This window comes from Phocoena sinus, chromosome 3 (genome assembly GCF_008692025.1).
Source record: "Phocoena sinus isolate mPhoSin1 chromosome 3, mPhoSin1.pri, whole genome shotgun sequence".
Classification (NCBI taxonomy): Eukaryota; Metazoa; Chordata; class Mammalia; order Artiodactyla; family Phocoenidae; genus Phocoena; species Phocoena sinus.
The window spans coordinates 6,379,881-6,394,712 of NC_045765.1; the positions used below are offsets into that span (position 1 = coordinate 6,379,881).

Sequence of the window (14,832 nt, forward strand, 5' to 3'; positions counted from 1 at the left end):
AGCGACTGCCACAGAACACAGCCCCTGCCCTCACACGGCTGATGTTCTGTTGGTGGGGACAGAAACTAAATAGGATTGTGAAAATTTAAAAGAGGAAACCTTAACTAAAACTGGAGTCAGGAAGTCTTGCAGAGGGAGCTCTTATGCTCTGCCACTCCTCAGTTACCCCAAACAGGAAGACATCAATTACAGACCCCAACCAGGAGATGTACGTACCTTGCACTCCCAAACAGTAACTGCAATTACTTTACTAAAACTGGAGAAGAGATTTTCTTCCCTCCCAGCAACAAGCCCAGCCAATGGAAACACCACAACTTAGCCAATGAGAAGCTGCCCTCACCTGAACGCTTACTTTCCTCCGAATTAACTTTCATTTCACTATTGTCCATGACTTCTTGTCTCACCGTCTTTTCTATAAAAGGCTTCCATTTTGTACAACCTCTGGGAGTATCTCTGCTTGACAGATGAGATGATGCTTGATTCATGAATCTTTTAATAAAGGCAATTAGACCTTCACACTTAGTAGAAGTTTGTTTTTTAACAGGATCGAGAAAGAAATGCATACTTTAATGTCAAGTAGGGATAAATCCTTGGGGTGGGGGATGGAATAAAACAGGATAAGGGGACAGAGAAGGGCAGACAGTCTGACGCCGAGTAAGGATTTACAAATATTTGTTAAAGACTTAATGACAGTGGGTGGTTGATTTAGTATGTGTTTAGGTCAACGATCTAGTCATACTCCAAAGATTCCATAAGGTGAGTTTCTCCCGTTTTACAGAGGGAGAAAACTGCAACCCAGAGAGGAGAGGAGACCTCTAAGCTAAAAAAGTCCCCACTCCGATGTCCCCCCAGAAACTGCCATTTCTGGGGGGCAGCGGGCGTGGGGGTGGGGGTGGGCGGCCCGCAGAGCAGCGCGCATTGACCTATGACGTCATCGGGACGGTAAATAGCGCAACACTACCTGGACTTAGCCCCATTTCCCCTCCCGGACAGGTCCTCTGCTGGTCCTGTACTGTCTGAATCAAACCCCTCATTGGCTACTCTCTCCGTCAATCCGTTTCATTCTTCCAGTTTTCCGCCCCGCCTTCCATATCTCGCCTGTGATAGGTTGGCGAGGCCGTCACTTCATAAAGGTCCGCATTCCTTCCGCCTTTCTCCAGGAGACCGAGGGAGAAGAAGGTGGATCTCCGGCGGCACCCACCCCGGGGGCTCTGCTTCCGCCTCTTATTGGCTTCTCTGGGTGCCGGTCGCTAAGCCATCTATCGCTGATTGGCCATCCGGCCGCCACTCTGCGCGGCGCCGGCTCCGCCCCCGTCGGGTGTTTGTGGTGGGGCTGCGAAGTCGCCAATCCCGCCGGAAGCGCCAGGACAATGGGGACTCGGGACGACGAGTACGACTACCTATTCAAAGGTGCGGTTGGTGGGGCACAGACGGGCGAGCGGGCGGCGGCGAGGCGCCGGGCAAGCACCCAGGCTGCGCTCCAAGCCTCTGGGCCCAGGCCGGAGCCCGAGGCTTGGGGCCTGGCAGGCCAGGCAGCCGGGATGGCCAGTGCAGGCCGGGCTTGGTCAAGTTCGGGCCGGGATGCGCAGCCATGCGGGTCAGGCTGTCCAGAGAGGTTTGGGGGCCCGGGATGCTCCGAGGCGGGGCCAGGGCCCAGGGGGGTGGGGCCCGGGGCAGTGGGAGAGGCCGTTAGGGGCGGGGCATGCAGAGGGGCGGGGCCGCCCCAGCATTTGGCGGGCCGGGCTGGGTGGAAAGCTCCCTTCGTGATGGGGGCGTGTCCGTTGGGGGCGGGGCTAGGATGTGGTGGGCGTGTCCAATAAGTGGGCTAGGGTGGGCGGGTGGGGGTGGTGCTCTCATGGAGTAGGAGGGGCCAGCCTTGATTGGTGGCAGTGCATCTGGGGGCGGAGCCCGGAAAGGGAGGGGCGGACAATGGGGGTTGAGGTGCGTGTGTGGCAGGGGTGGGGGTGTTTACCCTGGATTGGGGAGCAGAGTCGGAATTGCGTGTAGGGGCACCTGGGGTGGTGGCGGGGGACTGTGTGTGCTGAACCCAGGCCTGGTGGTTAACAGCAATAATTATGTCTTAACTCTTAGAGCTCTTGAGAGCGCTGTCCAAGCACCTGCACTTCTCTAAGCACTTTACACACATGAATTCATTGAAATCCTCACCACAACCCTGTGAGATCCAAATTATCCAGCATCTCTCTTTATGGACCTGGAAAGTGGAGGGACAGTTTAAGTATTAAAGCAAGATTTGAACCCAGACCACTTAAGGAGTGTATCTGGGGGGACTTGTGGCCAAGATCTGGGACTGGGGTTGTCAGACGGTCTCCTCCAACCTGCTGGAGGATCTTCCCTGCCAAGGCAACAGAGGACTCTAGGAGCCTCAAGTAAGGCCTAGGAAGGTCAGGCAGCTTAGGGGTCACTGACTTTCCAGTACCTTCTCTGCCAACCTAGGCTTTGGCCAGGTCCTGTGCTGCTGTGCTGGGCTCCCTGGCTGGCATTGGTCACCCTTGAGAGCTAACCCCTGGATGCACACAGGACACCTTTGCCATGCTGCCTGCTGCGTGAGGGTGTGCTTCCCATGCCAGCCATTGACATCTTTCCCTCGTTGGGGGAGCTTGGCCATCCCTGGGAGTGTGGCCTGTGTGACACTGTGTGTCTATGGTATTATCCCTGGTTGGGTCTGGGGTTCTGGGGACCTTGGGAATGTAGAAAATGGGATGGAGCACTTCCTACCTGGGATATCCACGTGGTAAAAGGTTTCTGGGCAGAGCGAGTCCCCATGCAAAGGTCCGGAGTTGTCACACAGCACCATGGGCTCGAGGAGCTGCCTGCAGGCTGATACGTTGCTGCCAAGTGAGGCTGTGTGGTCGGCAGGCATTGGGCCCGGGCCCTTGTGCCGACTGAACCTTGGGGTCTCACTTTAGAGGCAGAGGAAGCTCTGTCAGGGCCTTGGGGACGGGTGATAGGTGGACTGGACGCCAGTCCTGCTGCAGCTGGTGCCTGTCTCTACCCAGCCCACCCTGAGGCAGCTGCTCCCCAGGTCCTGGCTGGCACCCACCTGGATGTGTTACTACAAGGGCAGGGGGCGTTCCTCCCAGTGTTTCCGTGGTCATTCCCCACTTGTTATTTTCAGCCGTTTGCTGTTGTAAATAACCCAGCTCCAAGTGTTTGCACGAGTCATCGTTTGCCCTTTGGGTTATTTCCTTGAAGTATGTTCCCAGAAGTCCAGTTATTGGGTCAGGGGCAAGGGAGCAGGCTGTGCGCTTCTCAGGATTCATCTCCGGAGTCCTCTTCCTGGAAACACTAGTGCCACGGCGGTGGGGGGGGGGGGCGGTGGGGGGGGGGCGGTGCCTGCCTGCCCCGCTGCCCTCTCCCACTGGGCTCCTTTTCTGAGTAGAGCAGGTGCCCTGCTGACTGTCTCAAGCCAGGTCAGAAGCGAAAGTGTAACTCACAAGGTCAGCGTTTACCAAACTGGTCCTCTGAGACCTCACCTTTACACGTAACGCCTTGTTGGAGGACCCTCTGTTATCTTTTAATATTTGTTTGTTTGTTTTTATAAATTTATTTTTAATTTTTGTCTGTTGCTGTGCACAGGCTTTCTCTGGTTGTGGCGAGCGGGGGCTACTCTTCGATACAGTGCGCGGGCTTCTCATTGCAGTGGCTTCTCTTGTTGTGGAGCACAGGCTCTAGGCGCATGGGCTTCAGTAGTTGTGGCACACAGGCTCAGTAGCTGTGGTGCATGGGCTTAGTTGCTCTGCGGCATGTGGGATCTTCCCAGACCAGGGCTTGAACCTGTGTCCCCTGCATTGGCAGGTGGATTCTTAACCACTGCGCCACCAGGGAAGTCCCCTGATATTTGTTTTTAAATCCACTCAGTTTTTGTCTCACTTAAATAGGAAAAGGAAATTCTTTCTGACTCATAGAAGGAAGGAAGGAAGCCAGCAGGTAGGCAGGCCGCCATCATGGCATCACTGGCCATAAATATGGCAGGTAGACTGAAACGTGAATACACTGCACCCCACAGACCCTCCTGAGACCCCGTGGCCTGCAGAGGGTCAGGCCTAGGCAGTACAGAGGTGTCCAGGACACAGCTGTGCCAGAAGGGTTGACAAGGACCAGAAGGGTTGACAAGGACCGGTACTCTCACCGTACATCTCCCCAGCCCTGCTGCCCGGTGCGGGGAGTCCTTCAGGAGTGGAGGGGGGATGTGATCCTCTCATCCCCCATCCCGTGCCCAGCCTCCCCCAGGCTTCAGTCACCTTCCCCTGGCCCTGCCCTGGGCACAGAGGGGCCACACCTCTCACGTGGGACACTGGCTGCCCCCCCTCTCCAGCCTTCCCACCACTGACTTGCTTTTTTTGGCAGCCACGTCACAGGTTGGCTCCCCTGACCCCCCAACAGAGGCCAGCAGATCCCTCTGGGTGTTCCACCCCCCCCACCACAGTCCCCGTGTGGCTTGTTTTCCTCCCTGCTCATCCCCCCCCAACCCCCCCCCACCCCCGCCAGGAGTGAGGTTGTTTATTTGTACCTAATTATAGATCCTCACATTTATCCTGCTAACATTTTATCCTTTTCAGCGAAGGGCCATTTTCCCAGCCTGCCGATCAATCCCCGGGGGCGCCCCAAACTCTCCTCTGATGGACTGGGCGGCAGGGGCCACAGTGCGAGCAGCTAGGTCCCCAAGGGCCACCAAGGCCTTCCCAGAGCTCCCACCACTCACTCACTCCCAGGGAACAGGCCGGCCCCAGTGCTCACCAGGTGCTCCCGAGGCAGCCTCCTGGCTCTCCAGCCTGAGCAGACCTCACACTTGGCCAGCTGGTTTGGGACCCGAGCACACCAGCTCCCCCCATTATGAATGGTGGCCCTGCCTGTGCCCCGGTTTGGGGCACCTGTCCTCTGCTCTCTGATTCCCCTGGGGAATAGCTCTGGCTCTTCCTCCCCTGCCAGTCCCTGGGGCCTGGGATCTGCAGGGCCTGCTTCCTGGGGGAGGGGTGGAGCCCTGCTCTGCCTGGAGTCGGGGAGCCGAGCGCCCCCAATGGCCACTCGGTGACCTGAGTGTCAGAATGGGGGCCCCAGATGTGCCACGCTGTCGTGGGGCGGGCCAGAGGACCAAGGGCTTCCAGGAGGTGCCAGCTCTTTGTTTTTGCCCACTGGGCTTGCCTGCTCTGCCAGCCAACTGGTGTGCCCACGGGGGACCGTGTCCCGGCCAGTGATGCCACCAACTCCTGTGGAAATGCTGGGGGCTGCGTCCTCAAGGGCCCTTTCTTTCCCGGAGACAACAGATGACTTGTATCTTCGACAATGCCATTCTCATTCCCAGCCTGCACACGGGACCAGCCCGGCCGCTGCCCTGCTGGCCACTTCTGCATTGGGCACCGCGTGCCAGGGACCGTGGGGGCAGCCCCGCCTCCCCGCCATTTGTCTGGGCAGCGGCTGGTGGCCGTTGTTCTGCTCTGGCCTCCAGTGTTCTCACTGGGTGACCTTGGGCCAGGGAACTTGGTCACTCTGTATTGAGCGTCTCCAACTGTACACGATAACGTGAACATCTGTCGCTGGGGTGGCCCTGAAAGCTCCGTAACAAAGCCTTTAGGGCTGGCCCGGCCTGAGGGGCTGAGGAGATGGTTGGCTGGGCCGGGGCAGAACCCCGATGTGGCAAAGGGGACCCCGAGGCTGGACAGCTGGACAGGGCTGGGAAGGGAGTGAGAGGGTGGGGAGGATACAGGCAAGGGCCCAAAAGGACCCTCCTCCTCATTTCCTGTTCTGTTCCTGAGGATATGAGAAGTATGTACAGACCTCCCTGGCTTTGGCCAGCTTCCTGCAGCTACTGTGGGCACGAGGTGACGGGGTGAGAGTGTGGACAGTCAGTCCAGTCATGGCCCCACTGGCATGGCTGGGTGCCCTTGACCCTCAGCCCCAGGCCCAAGTCCATTCACCTCTTTCCACCTTTCTCTGAAGTCAACTTGACATTCTTATGCTGGGTACCCCCAGTGTCAGGGGAGGACGCTGACACTGCCATCACAGGTGTTGTGGGCTAGGCCACGTGGTGGTTTGGGAGAAGAGAAGAAGCCTGCACCCAGGGATTTTGAAGGACAAATAGGAGTTTGCTAGCTACTCTAGGGGTTCAGGATACCCCAGATGGTAGGAGAGGAGGAAGCCGAACCCAGACCCCTGAGCTCAGCCCTGGATCCAGAAAACCTGCATTCACATCCTGCTGGACCACTCTCCAGCTGGGTGGCCCTGGGCAAGTTGCTGCGCTTGGTTGGGGGGTGGGAGTGAGCCTGCAGTCATGCACGGACTCAGACCCCAGCTCTGCCTTTGGTGGCCACGTGCCTTAAGCTGGTCATTCCCTCGTCTGCACCTCAGTTTCTCATCTGTAAAATGGGTCATGTGATGCATATGTGAGATGATGGCACATCCAGAGCTTTCTCAGCACGGGACGCTCTTCCCGTTCTTGTTGTTCTTGGCTCTAAAGCAGCCTGTCCAGAGAGGGTGCTGGGTCCTGGGGGCTGCCTGGCCCGCCCCCTCCTTACTTGTGGCCCAAGGATGGTGACCTGGCCATCTTCCAGTGTCGGGGGAGGTGAGCCTGGGAAGCTCCGCCAGCCACTTTGGCGTTTGTTCATTCGACAGGCATTGCTCAGGTGCGTCCCGTGCGCTGGGCAGTGCACCAGGTCCTGGGGATACAGCAGGGAGCCAGACTGTCTGAGATGGCTGCCCTCGAGGCAGAATGACAAGAAAAAGTCTATAAGGGAAACCTGGTGAGTGTGAGAGGGTAGGGAGAGCTATGGGGGAAAGGTAGGGGAGGGGAATGGGGAGTGTTGGGGGGGTGGGTTTTGGGGTTTTTAAAAATTTATTTATTTATTTGGCTGTGCCGGGTTTTAGTTGCGGCGTGCGGGATCTTTAGTTGCGGCATGCCGGCTCGTAGTTGCAGCGCGCGGGATCTAGTTCCCCGACCAGGGATCGAACCTGGGCCCCCTGTGGTGGAAGTGTGGAGTCTTAACCACTGGACCGTCAGCGAAGTCCTGGGAGGGGGGTTTTAAGAGGATGGCTTCAGGGAGCCTCCTCGATCAAGTGCCATCCGAGGGGCCGCACAGAGGAGATGAGGGCAGGAACCTGGTGGGTACCCAGGGAAGAACGCTCCAGGCAAAGGGTAGCGTTGCAGGGAGGCCTGTTTGTCTGGAGCAGAGTGAGCGGGGGAGAGAGAGGCAGGAGGTGAGGGCAGGGAGGGGACGGGGCAGGTCATGCACGGCCCAGAGGGCTGCCAGGAGGACTTTGGAGGTGGGAGCCCTGGAAGGCTGTAGGCAGAGGAGGGATGGGACCCACGCAGGGTGCTCACAGGCACCCTCTGGCGGCCAAGAGGAAAACAGCCTGTTGGCTGAAGCTGAGAGTAAATTTAAGGGGGGGCACCAGGGAGGAGGCTGTCACAGCAACAGGGAGTGACGGGAGTGATGATGGCCTGAGGTCGGGGAGCAGTGAAAGTGGTAAGAAGCAGCAGGAATCTGAACACATACACGTAGAAGTTCTCATCAAGGAAAAACTTTTCATCGGGGCCTTGGGTGACCAAGTCTGCAGCCCCCGTGGCTCCCCACAAGCCAGAGCCACCCTGGGGTACCAGAGCCTAAGGCCCACACTTGGGGGTCCCTGTGGTTTCCAGCTGGGACGTCCGGAAAGAAAGGCTGTTTCTTCTGCGCCGCACACACACCTATGCACACACTGACACAAGTCCCCATTGTGTCCTGGGTCTGAGCACAGCCCTCCAGGCCCGGGCCCCTCCAGGACCCTCCAGCCTAGAGCTTGGAGTGGCTGGGCCCCTAGAGGCAGGGCTTCTACAGGTGGGGGCAGGAAGCTCAATAAAGGGAGGGATGGAGGGAAAGACCCGCCTATGCCTGCCCTGCTCTGCCCTGTGCTGCTCAGGAGGGCCCTTGTTCCCACCTCCCTATAGGACGATCTGACCCCCCCACCCCCGCCCCGTCTTAGCGTACGAGATGCTGGCTGAGTTCTGATCCCAGGCATTCCCGTGTCCCCCTCCCCGAGGTGGCTCTTGTTACTGTCTCCCTTTTCACACCTGTGGAAAAGGCAGCCCAGAGACGTTAAGTGATTTGCCCAAGGTCACCCAGCCCTGGGGCTTTCTCAGGCATGCCTGGCTGCCCAGGTCACCAGGGCACTGTGGAGGTTTGGGAGTTGATGGATCCCCAAGCTGCCTTCTGCTGGGATGACTGGATCCCTGTGTCCCATCAGAGCAGGGGCAACCCTGCTCTGAAGGACCCTATTCGCTTCTGTACCAGGAAGCGTGGTGCCTCGGGCCAGTGGCCCCAAGACAGCTCCAACTCTGCCCCGTCACTGGCTGTCGCGTGTCTGCAGCACCTGGGGCGCCACTGTGAAGGTTCTGCGGGTGGACGTGGGCAGCGTGTGGGGTCTTGGCTCAGGGGCGCTGCCCCCCTCTGACCCAGGGAGGCTCACTCGTATCCCTCCCCGCCCCCACAGTGGTGCTCATCGGGGACTCGGGCGTGGGGAAGAGCAACCTGCTGTCGCGCTTCACCCGCAACGAGTTCAACCTGGAGAGCAAGAGCACGATCGGCGTGGAGTTCGCCACCCGCAGCATCCAGGTGGACGGCAAGACCATCAAGGCACAGATCTGGGACACCGCCGGCCAGGAGCGCTACCGCGCCATCACCTCGGCGTGAGTGGCGGGGCCCCAAGAGATGGGTAGGAGTTGTGCTGGGGGGGGCGGGGGAAGGGGGGAGCACAGACCCGAGAGCAGGGGGCACACGGTGGAGGGACAAGACCCCCAGGAGCTGTGGGACCCTCTGAAAGGCCAGTGCCCAGGCTTGGTCAGGCTGTGACCCCAGGTGGGCATGTCCCACAGCCCCTCTGACCCCTGGCGTCCCACTGAGGCACTGCAGTGTCGCTGGGTGCTGGCTACACGGTGAGGGCTGTTATCAGGCTCTGCCCGCTCCCCAGCCTGCCTGCTCGGCCCGCCCTGCCCAGCCGTGTTCTCAGCCTTCCTTTTCCAGGTGCAGCCCTGGCACCCCTGGCCCTCCTGTGGCCACCCCACCATCAGGACCCCCTCGACTGCCTCCTTCCTGACCCTCCCAACTCCTGGCCATTCCCTGTCAGTCACTTGCTGTCTTCTGGAATCCCTCCACCGAGGCCTGGTCACCTTCTCGGCTCCTTGATCCCTTGGAGTGGATGTGCGTCCATCCATTTCCTTGGTGCTCTGGGCGGGCAGGGCCACGGCAGGCGTTAGAGCTTCTGCCCTTTCCCTGCATAGTCACTGTTTTCCTCCTCCCCTTTTGATGGCTGACCCCGTGGGTGTCTTCTGATCCCAGATCCCAAACCTCCCTCCTTAGGCCTCCCCATTCCTGAGCTGTATCTGGGGAGTGGAGCCGGGGCCTCAGGACACGCACCCCTCCCTCGAGGCCCTGATGGCCACCCCTCGGGCCAAGGAGCCACTGCCCACAGAGCCTGGGGGGCCCCCAGGGACGCGGGCTCGGCTCATGCCTGGGCCCTGCCCCCATCCCTGCAGGTACTACCGTGGTGCCGTGGGTGCGCTGCTGGTGTATGACATCGCCAAGCACCTGACTTACGAGAACGTGGAGCGCTGGCTGAAGGAGCTGCGGGACCACGCCGACAGCAACATCGTCATCATGCTGGTGGGCAACAAGAGCGACCTGCGCCACCTGCGGGCCGTGCCCACGGACGAGGCCCGCGCCTTCGCAGGTGAGCGCACGCCGGGCCAGAGGGCATGGCCAGAGGGCTGCTAGGTGTCAGTCCGGGCCATCTGCTCTGGCCAGGGCCTCTAGGTGCCACACTCCTGAGAGCAAGACTCTGACTGAAGCATCCGAGAAGCATCTGGAATGCAGGCAGCTCCCCTGCACCAGGTGCATCTTCCCTGGCCGTGCCCATGGCTGCAGGGGTGGGCATCTCCATCCTACCCCTTCGGCCCCAGCCCTTCATTTCCTGGGCCAGGTGAGCGGACAGGCAGCCACGGTCCCCAAGAGGAGGGTATAGGGGACCACCCTCCCCCCCCCCCCCCCACCAGCTGACTCACCTGGGCAAATATTCTCTCTTTCAGAAAAGAACAACTTGTCCTTCATTGAGACCTCAGCCTTGGATTCCACCAACGTAGAGGAAGCTTTCAAGAACATTCTCACAGGTGGTCATAGGGCCCAGCTGGGATCACAGAGGGTGGGCGTGGGAAGGGCACCAGCCACACGGGTCACGTGCTTCAGAACGCAGCCCCTAAACCTTCCTTCCTTAAAACTGCTGTTCAGTCTGGACACGAGGACAGACAGGGCACCTTCCACAGCGTGAGGCCAGATCCCACCCCTGCTGGCACTCAGGGCACAGAGACCCTCTCAGCCCAGCTCCCGTAGATGGGCACTGCCATGGCTTCACTAGAGAGCAGCCCACAGGGTCAGCTGGGGAGGCAGGTGGCCTCAGGGTCCCAGAGCCGCTGGGCTTCTGGGAGTTTCTCCTGAGGGAGGAGGGCCTCTGATCTTAAAGAACGAGATACCTGTGCTGGGAGTTACATCTGCAAACAGATATGGGTCCTTCCCTTGCTGAGTACACAGCCAGCATTGGGGATGGGCAGGGAGCCTCCAGGAGCCCAGCCCATGGCATGGCTCCCCCTGACGTGATGGGGGCGCACAGGGCACAGTGGGAGCCTTTGGAAGGGGTTCCAACTCAGCATCCAGGGCGCTACCGTGAGGAGGTGACATCCAGATGAGTCCTGTGGGAAGGGGAGGTAACCGAGATTGGGGGCACACAGTGCATTCACCCTGTGCCGTTCTCCCCGCCCCCACCTACCGCAGAGATCTACCGCATCGTGTCACAGAAGCAGATCGCGGACCGCGCAGCGCACGACGAGTCCCCCGGAAACAACGTGGTGGACATCAGCGTGCCACCCACCACGGACGGACAGAAACCCAACAAGCTGCAGTGCTGCCAGAACCTGTGACCGCCCCGCGCCTGGTCTCAGCGTGCGTGCACGTCCTCGTCCTCCGCCCACCCCTCACTGCCCTGTCCTCCCTGCCCACCCCCTCCGCCCCTCTGTGACTGGCTCCTGCCCTCCCATCGAGCTCCGCACGAAGAACAGGAGTTGAGCGGCATCTCCTGTCCCGCCCAAGGAAAGCTAGAAGCCCCGGCTGCTGCACCTGCTGTCCTTGGGTCCCAGTGGGCATCTCAGCGGGGCAGGGAGGGGAGGGTGGCAGGATGGACCGGGCCGGCCAGAGGCCAAGAGGATGGGCACACCGAGCAGGCTTCTCCAGTTTTCCACGGTAGCCTCCGGGGAGCAATCGCCGCCCTCCCTCTCTGGCCCAGCTGGCCCCCGGTCCCCACCCAGAGCCCCATTCCAGGCTGAAGCCCGAAGAGCAAGGCGCCAGGGGCCAGGCAGACGGACACTCTTGGCTCTCGGCATCCCGCTCCCCCGCGCACAGCCAGCAGCGCACATGCCTTCGACCTCTCCCGTGCGTGCGCAACTCCAGCTCCTGCCTGTAGATTTATGCTGGGAGAAGACCCTCTCCCCACCTTACCCTCCTTTTTGCACGCGGCGCGCTCTCCGCCCACCACCCCCTCCCTGTGCCCTTCTCTCTGTCTTGTCTCCCTGTCTGGTCAGGAACCTGTTTGCAAGTGAAGCAATATCTCCATGTTTTGTATATACAACCGCTCTTGTAGCCTTTGGTTTTTTTGTTATTGTAGAGAAACACAGATTCTTTATACACTTTGTAAGATTTATGCCAAACCCTAGCTCTCGATCTCTTATTCTTCCTGTGGCCCCTGCACTGTTGCCCCGATGCCTCGTTTCTCTCGCCCGGTTACTAAAACGTATAATCCGACTTCCTGTACAGAAACCTGCCGCTGCGCCTTTGTCTTCTTTCTCTCCACCAGGCGGCGCTCCCGAGCCAGGGTCCCTCGCTGCAAGCTCCAGCAGCCCTGGCTCAGCCCCAACCCCCCCCCCCCCCCCCCCCCCACCGCCGACAACGCGGAGCACCCTGAGCTGACCACGGGGTTCCTGGGGTGGGTGAGGGTGTGGTTGGGTGGACATTCTTCTTGCTGCCCGTGTGGCAGGGAGGAAGGGAAGGCGAGGGCTTGGGCAGGTAAACTCCCTGGCCCTAGACAGCCAGCCCTAAGACTAGAGGGTGCCCCTTGGGAAGGGGTGGGCTGTGCCCGCTGCTCCCTGTTCTCAGCCCCCCCGGTTGGGGTTCACTGCTTTCATCCACTGCCCACCCACCTAGCCACCACCTCACCTGTCACCTTGCCCAGGGAGGTTGGCGATGCCAGTCCCACCCCAGCTCCCTCCATCCCAGACTGACCTATGAGGAGGGCCCACGGTGGGGGGTGGGGGGGACACACTGGTGATAGAGGAGAAGTGCACAGGCCGGGGGGCAACTGTTGCTCTGCCTCTCCTCAGGACCCAGCTTCTCCCGCTGGTCCGGGTGGCAGGGCTGGCTTGAGGGCCACTTGCCACTGCAGAGGAGGCTTATAGCCATCCCCCCAGGCCTATATGGGCCCTCCACCCTACCCTGCACTGATCACATGACCCAATGTGTGTTTCCTCTCACCTGAGTGCCTGCAGCTGTTCTCGAAGCTCCAGCCTCTGGCTAAAGCCACTTGTGACCTTGACCCCTAGGAGAGCCACCAGAGAGGGGGATGCACGCCCTCCAGGCACTGGCTGCCCTGCCTGGAGGGATGGGTGAGCCCAGACGCATCTCTCCCGAGGAGCTCAGAGCCACAGGGAATGTTCCGAAAGGGGTGGTGGACTAAGTCAGGGTGTGTGGTCCAGGCCAAAGGGGTATCCTGGGCCAAGGCCGTTGGTGGGAGAGCTGGGGGTCTGGTGGGGGCCGTTCATAACAGCCCTTGGGGGCGCTGACTCCCCTGGGTTTGGACGGGGCAGGGCGTGGAGAGGGCGGATGGTGGAAGGAGAGGTCGGGGGGGGGGGGGGGGGCCAGGAAAAGTGGTGAGGCACCCTGAAGGGTTTCAAGCAGTCAGAAGATGAAATCTGGGACTTCCCCGGTAGTCCGGCGGTTAGGACTCTGCGCTTCCACTGCAGGGGGCACGGCTTCATCCCTGATTACGGGAACTAAGATCCCGGATGCCCCGCAGCGTAGCCAAAAAAAAAAAAAAAAAATCAAATCTTTCTGGAGCCTCTGTGATTGGCCAGCCCTGGGGCACATACCTGAGAACAAGAATGATGTGACCCTGTGCCCTTGGGGGTCACAGTACAGAGCTGTTGTTTCAGTTACTCTACATTCAGTGATTTACTAAGCACAGCGTGTTCTCTCTGTGCCAGGCACTGTTTGTTTTTTTTTAATATAAATTTATTTATTTTATTTATTTTTGGCTGCGTTGGGTATTCATTGCTGCACGCGGGCTTTCTCTTGTTGCGGTGAGTGGGGACTTCTCATCGCAGTGGCTTCTCTTGTTGCGGAGCACGGGCTCTAGGCGCGCGGGCTTCAGTAGTTGTGGCACACGGGCTTAATTGCTCCACGGCATGTGGGATCTTCCTTGGACCAGGGATCAAACCTGTGTCCCCTGCACTGGCAGGCGGATTCTTAACCACTGCACCACCAGGGAAGCCCCAGGCACTGTTCTTAAGTCTTTTTTTTCTTTAATGGTAAAATAAACATAATTACCATGAAGTATACATAACATAAAACTTACCATCTTAAAAACAAAACCATCTTAACTATTTAAGCGTACAGTTCAGTGACATTAAGTGTCATATTGTTGTGCTAGCAACCGCACCATCCATCTCCAGAACTCTTCATCTTGCAAAACTGAAACTCTGTCCTCATTGAACACTAACTCCGCCTCCCCCCTCCTCCAGCCCCTGTCAGCCACCATTCAACTTTCTGTGCCTATGAAACTGACTCTTCTAGCGACCTCCTATAAGTGGAATCAGACAGTATTTGTCCTCTCGTGACTGACTTCATTCACTGAACATCATGTCCTCAAGGTTCATCCATGTTGTAGCAGGTGTCAGACACTCCTTCCTTTTTAAGGCTGAATAATATTCCATTGTGTGGATATTCCATTTCATGCGTATCCATTCATCTGTTGATGGCCACTCGGGTTGCTTCCATCTTTTGGTTATCGTGAATCATGCTGCTATGAACATGAGTATGCAAATATGTTTGAGTTCCTGATTTTATTTCTTTTGGGTCCATAACCAGGAGTGGAATTGCTGAATCACATGGTACTTCTGTGTTTAATTTTTTGAGGAACTGTGTTAACCTAAATAAATTATGATACATAAAAGATAAGAACATGATTCCACACACATACACACACACACACACACACACACACACACACACACACACACACACAAAAATAAGTTTTGGACTTCCCTGGTGGAGCAGTGGTTAAGGATCCACTATAGTGACTTTCTTTTTGCTTTTTTAAAACTTCGACATAAAATTCATATAACATAAAATTCGCCATTTAAGTACCACTTTAAAAAGTACATTCAGTGGTTTTTAGGATACTCACAGTGTTGTGCAGCCTTCACCACTCTGAAAAGAAACCCAGCATCCATTAAGCAGTTACTCCCTCTCCCCCCATCCCCCAGCCGCCGGCAACCACTAATCTGCTTTCTGTCTCTATGGACCCAGGGTGACATTTAACGTGTCCCGTTTTCCCCTGAATTTCCTGTAGATGCATAGTTAGATCTAGAGATTGATCGGATTTAGGACTGGACACTTCATAGGTGATATCGTGTACATAACCCCAGGAGGCAGGTAATGTGAGCGCATTTCTCATTCGTGGTGGTTAGCGCCTGCCGATAAGCATCACCTAGATTCATAATCCATTAAGAGTTACAAAGTGGTG

At 58.2% G+C, this 14,832-nt stretch overlaps 1 protein-coding gene across 1 annotated transcript; it reads left to right on the plus strand.

The window, feature by feature from the left end:
- The first annotated feature begins 981 nt into the window (after nt 1-981).
- RAB11B (RAB11B, member RAS oncogene family) lies at nt 982-11,852 on the plus strand. Its single transcript, XM_032628631.1, has 5 exons — nt 982-1,410; nt 8,485-8,680; nt 9,527-9,720; nt 10,076-10,156; nt 10,815-11,852. The coding sequence occupies exons 1-5, from the start codon at nt 1,371-1,373 to the stop codon at nt 10,958-10,960; spliced, it is 657 nt and encodes a 218-aa protein (XP_032484522.1). The 5' UTR covers nt 982-1,370; the 3' UTR covers nt 10,961-11,852.
- Nucleotides 11,853-14,832: the final 2,980 nt, after the last annotated feature.

Bases quoted from the DNA above. Each gene is read 5' to 3' on its own strand.
- RAB11B (XM_032628631.1), top strand. From the start codon at position 1,371: ATGGGGACTCGGGACGACGAGTACGACTACCTATTCAAAG. The intron at 8,681-9,526 runs GTGAGTGGCGGG...CCATCCCTGCAG, and splicing joins TACCGCGCCATCACCTCGGC to GTACTACCGTGGTGCCGTGG. The intron at 9,721-10,075 runs GTGAGCGCACGC...TCTCTCTTTCAG, and splicing joins CGAGGCCCGCGCCTTCGCAG to AAAAGAACAACTTGTCCTTC.